General features: G+C 46.0%; 1 protein-coding gene across 1 annotated transcript in view; it reads right to left on the reverse strand.

Annotated features, from left to right (window-relative positions):
* Window positions 1-3613, reverse strand: part of CYB5R2 (cytochrome b5 reductase 2) — a 27141-nt gene extending 23528 nt beyond the window's left edge. Inside the window, 1 exon segment of the mRNA XM_028500902.2 lies at window positions 3567-3613. Within this exon segment, the coding sequence (XP_028356703.2) occupies window positions 3567-3613 (47 nt within the window).
* Window positions 3614-5034: the final 1421 nt, after the last annotated feature.

Here is a 5034-nt window from a genome sequence, read left to right on the forward strand (position 1 = left end):
CCTATGTTTTCCTCTAAGAGTTTTATAGTGCCCGGTCTTACATTTAGGTCTCTAATCCATTTTGACTTTATTTTTGTGTATGGTGTTAGGGATTGTTCTAATTTCGTTCTTTTACATGTAGCTGTCCAGTTTTCCCAGAACCACTTATTGAAGAGATTGTCTTTTCTCCATTGTATATCCTTGCCCCCTTTGTCATAGATTAGTTGACCATAGGTACGTGGGTTTATCTCTGGGCTTTCTATCCTGTTCCATTGATCTACATTTCTGTATTTGTGCCAGTACCATATTGTTTTGATTACATCTCTGCTAAATTCTTTTTTCAAAGAAGACAAGGACCGAGGTCCCATTTCAGGCCTGATGGCCCTCGTGGTCTAGTGGGTAGGATTTGGAGCTTTCACTGTTGCAACCCAGGTTCAATCCCCAGTTGGGGAACTAAGATCCCACTTCAAGCCACTGCACTCCACACCCCCCACTCCCCAACACCCATCAAACCCTCCAAGTCCAAGCCATGCTTCTAGACAAGCCATCTGTGACTCTGAGGCTCTGCAATGTCCTTAACCTTGCCTCCTTGCTACCTCAGACAGGTCCAAAATTAACTCATCATTGTGAGGAAGTTCGGGAACAGGTTTAATGCCGCAAGCCCGACTTAAAGAGCTCCCCTAGAGAGAATGCAGAATTGGAATGGTTCACTGCTGGGAGAAGCTTTATGAAAGATGGAAAATGAAAGGCAGGATATGCTGTGGTTTCCATCATTGAAGTGGTAGAAGCTAAAGCCTTACCCTCTGGCTGCTCTGTTCAGAGGGCTGAATTAATTGCCCTAATCAGAGCACTAGAACTGGGGAAAGGGAAAGTTGTCAATATCAACACTGACTCTAAATATGCCTATTCAATCCTACACACCCATGGGGCCACCTGAAAGGAGAAGGGAATCCTGACCTCAGGAAATAAACAGATAAAAAAGGGGGGTTGTGGGGCTTCCCTGGTGGCGCAGTGGTGGAGAGCCCGCCTGCCGATGCAGGGGACAGGGGTTCGTGCCCCAGGCCGGGAAGATCCCACATGCCACGGAGCGGCTAGGCCTGTGAGCCATGGCCGCTGAGCCTGCGCATCCGGAGCCTGTGCTCCACAACGGGAGAGGCCACAACAGTGAGAGGCCCGCATACCGCAAAAAAAAAGGGGGGGGGTTGTGTATTATACAGATGCTGAAGGCTATACTCCTATAGCAGTTAGTCACTGTAAAGACCATCAAAAGAGAGAAGCAGAAATAATAAGAGGAAATAACAGGGCAGATATGGCAGCTAAACAAGCAACAGAGGGTGGGGACAGACCTCAAATGCCACTGCTATCAGTTCCCTAGACCCTAACTCCTACACTCCCATATCCACTCCAGAAGAAAGAGAAAAGGCTTTGAGATGGGGCTATTTTAAAAGCCCAGAATAACTAGGATGGATGGTTAATGATCATGGGCAGCTATTCTTCCTGTCAGCTATTGTACTCCAAGCCATCTGGGAAGCTTACCAGAGCACACATTATGGGCAGGAGACCCTGTATCAATGGCTCATCAAATCCATGACTACTCCTGAAACAGGTGGTTGAAGCTTGTCCTAGCTGCCTCCAGAATAACCCCAACACTCACCCCCACAAGGTCAAGGGAGTGACCCCCACCTAGTATAGATGCACATATCCAGGTCAGAACTGGCAAAGTGAATTTACAGTAAAGCCCTGGGCACAAGGAAATTTTAGGTATTTGTTGGGTCTGACTGACACCTTCTCCAGCTAGATGGAGGCATTTCCCACCCCAACACAGACCACCTTGGAGGTCTCTAAGGCCCTGCTCAAGGAAATGATCCCTCACTTTGGGCTCCCTAAATCCACTAAAAGTGACAATGAGCCCACCTTTATTTCTCAAACTACTAAAGGAGTCTCTAGAGCCCTAGGAATTAAATAGAGTTTGCACTCTGCTTTGGAGACCACAATCCTCAGGGAAAGCAGAAAGAAGAAATCAAACTCCCAAAAGAAATTTTGCCAAATTATGTCAAGAGACCCATCAACCCTGGATCTCTCTTCTCCCCATAGCACTTTTAAGAATGCAAACAGCCTCTAAAGGAAAGCTCAGATTAGGTCCATATGAGATAATGTATGGGAGGCCCACTCCTGAAGGAGCCAGCTACAAGGCCAACCTTAGGGATATGGACTGACTGAAATATGCCGTACACACAGGGAAAATAATCAAGGCTTACACGCTGACGGGAATCAGGAATTGCCTTCCCCTTCTGACATGGTTTTACATCCTTTGTCCCCTGGGGGTTGGGTTTATTTGAAAACCTGGATGGCTAGGAATCCACAAGATCAGTTAGACCCCAAGCAGATAGGACCTTATCTAGTAATCCTGACTACTCTATCTGCCTTAAAATTACAGGGCATTACTCCATGGGCCCACCATATCAGAGTGAAGACAGCCTGAGGAAGAAGTTACTGAGCCACACACTCAATACACCTGTGAACATGTCAAAGACCTTAAGTTACTTTTCAAAAGGACAAACTTACCAATAAATAAGTAATGTGATGGATAGGCTCAGTAGCTGGCCTTTTCATTGCTATTGCGTTACTTGGCTTCTGCTGTTTTGTCAAAACCCTCCCTCTGGCAAACATCTCCTCTGTCCATTCTGGATACAGACATATTAATATTGGAAGCAGGATGAATGGCTATTGTTGTTTATTCTTCTCAACTCTCTCTGTCCTATTTCTTAAAACTGTCCACGCAGGATGGGAATTCGATGCAATGGTAAATCTCTCAAGAATTATAGCCCTTGGACAAAATCTATCCCCACCCCCACCCTCAAAGTGACACCTATGGATTAAAGGTAAAGTAAGTCCCCTACATACAAACCTTCAAGTTGTAAACTTTCAAAGATGTGAACGTGCATCTGGTTCCAGCAAGGAACCAGAACCTGTGCCATCAACGTCAGGCGTGAGTGAAACTGCAGCTTGCCCTCCATCTCCTATTGCTGATGATCCTTCAGCTCTACCATCTCCCACCTCCTCCCCCTCCTCCAGTCAGTAACTCTCCTTGCCTGTTCACTCGATGCCAGCCCCTGTATGCCAGCTGTTGTGCTGTACTTTTCAAGGTACTGTATGTAAGATTAAAAATGTTTTCCTTATTTTTTGTTTGTTTGTTTTTTATGTATTATTTGTGTGAAAAGTATTATAAAACTATTACATTACAGTACTATACAGTTGATTGTGTTAGTTGGGTACCTAGGCTAACTTTGTTGGACTTACGAACAAATTGTACTTACGAACGCACTCTCGGAACTGAATTCATTCATATGTAGGAGACTTACTGTATTACATTTTATCCCTAAGAATGACAACCTCACTCTCACCTTGGCTAACTGTTCTGCTAAACCTATCCCTCTTGAAGTTCATATCCCATCCCTAACTCTGCTTTCCTGCTTGGATCTCACCCCTTACATTAACATTTCTACTGAACACAAAGCACTCACTCTGAAGAGCCATCTTGCTGCCACTGCTCCTATCAAATGCCCCTACCAAAGGGAGGAACTTACAATAACACCCTGGGGCTGCTCTGGACTCCGATCAATTCTTCTTCCATTACCCCACAATTTAAGTGCCCCAGGATTGACTCCTACAGAAATCTCACCCATTGGTGCCCTCTGGACTGATTTGGTGGATACACACAAGAACCAGGTGGGAGATGTATTTATTGGGGAGGAAAAATGCCAGTTGTCTGGCATTTAGTACATGGCCCTCCTAAGGCCAGGGGAAAAGCCACTAGCCAAGAATCCCCCAGTAACCCCCTCTATGCAGGTGGGCCTCTTTCCCCACACTGCAAAGGCACCCCCTCTTGGGCTATCCACTTACAGAGGTGGTTTAACTCAGAAGTGGGTAAGGCATGGGCTCTCCCTGGGTATCTGTTCCTTGGTGGCCTGAGAATAAACCAATTGCCCCATCAGAACAACCTCAACTCCTCCTTCCCTTCTCTGAGATGGGCTCTAGCCCTATGAGTGTTCAGATAATGCCCAGTTTTTGGGACAAAGCACGCTAGGGCAGCTAAGTTCTCGGAACCTAGGCATAACCATTCATAATGTCACCTAGCCCTGAGATAAAAGGGCAACAGGACTCATTCTGGCAGGAGGAGGGATTGCTCTCAGACTGGGGGGAGGGTGTCACATACCATGAAATTACTTTACAAAAATCTCATGTGGGCCCTTGAGTACTTGTCTAAAAATCCGGGGAATGCCTTACAAGGACTCCGTACTTCTCTGGACTCACTAGTACATGTTGTTCTCGATAACAGGCTAGCTCTTGACTAACTCCTGGCTGAGCAAGGAGGCATATGCACAGTTATTAATAAAACTTGCTGTATGTATGTCAGTAACTCTGGCCAGATTGAGGTAAACATAAAAAAGATATATGAACAAGCTCAATGGTTATATAGATATAACACACGAGGTCCAGAGCCCAGCTCCATGTGGAATATGGCCAAACAGAGCCTCCCCAGCTGAACTTGATTTCTTCCATTTCTTGGCCCACTAATTGCTATTATCCTCCTGCTTATCTTCAGGCCTTGCCTCCTTAGCTGCCTTGTCAACTTTGTTAGTAAACAGCTTGAAGCCATCAAACTCTCATACTAACACAAGGGTACTTGCCACTGGGCCTGCAGCCTGGCCACAATCAGACTTATTTTAGGCTAGTCAGGGAACAGTTCTGCTCCTCTAATCCAGGGAAAAACTACGCTCAGGTTAAGCAGGAAGCAGCTTCAGAAGTCAGACCTTCCCCCTTCAAGAATGAGGAGCAGTAACAAGGAAAAGGGCGATTTTGTTGCCAGAGCTGCTCGAGGTCTTTGCTCAAAACCCATCAACCCCCCACCTTTAGCAGGAGTGAACATAAATCTTTAAGGTAAAGGGTGCAGAGATAAGAAAGGAAACTACACACAAAAAAAAGAAAAAACGGGCTTCCCTGGTGGCACAGTGGTTGAGAGTCCGCCTGCCGATGCAGGGGACACGGGTTCGT

This window comes from Physeter macrocephalus, chromosome 16 (assembly GCF_002837175.3).
Source record: "Physeter macrocephalus isolate SW-GA chromosome 16, ASM283717v5, whole genome shotgun sequence".
Lineage (NCBI taxonomy): Eukaryota > Metazoa > Chordata > Mammalia > Artiodactyla > Physeteridae > Physeter > Physeter macrocephalus.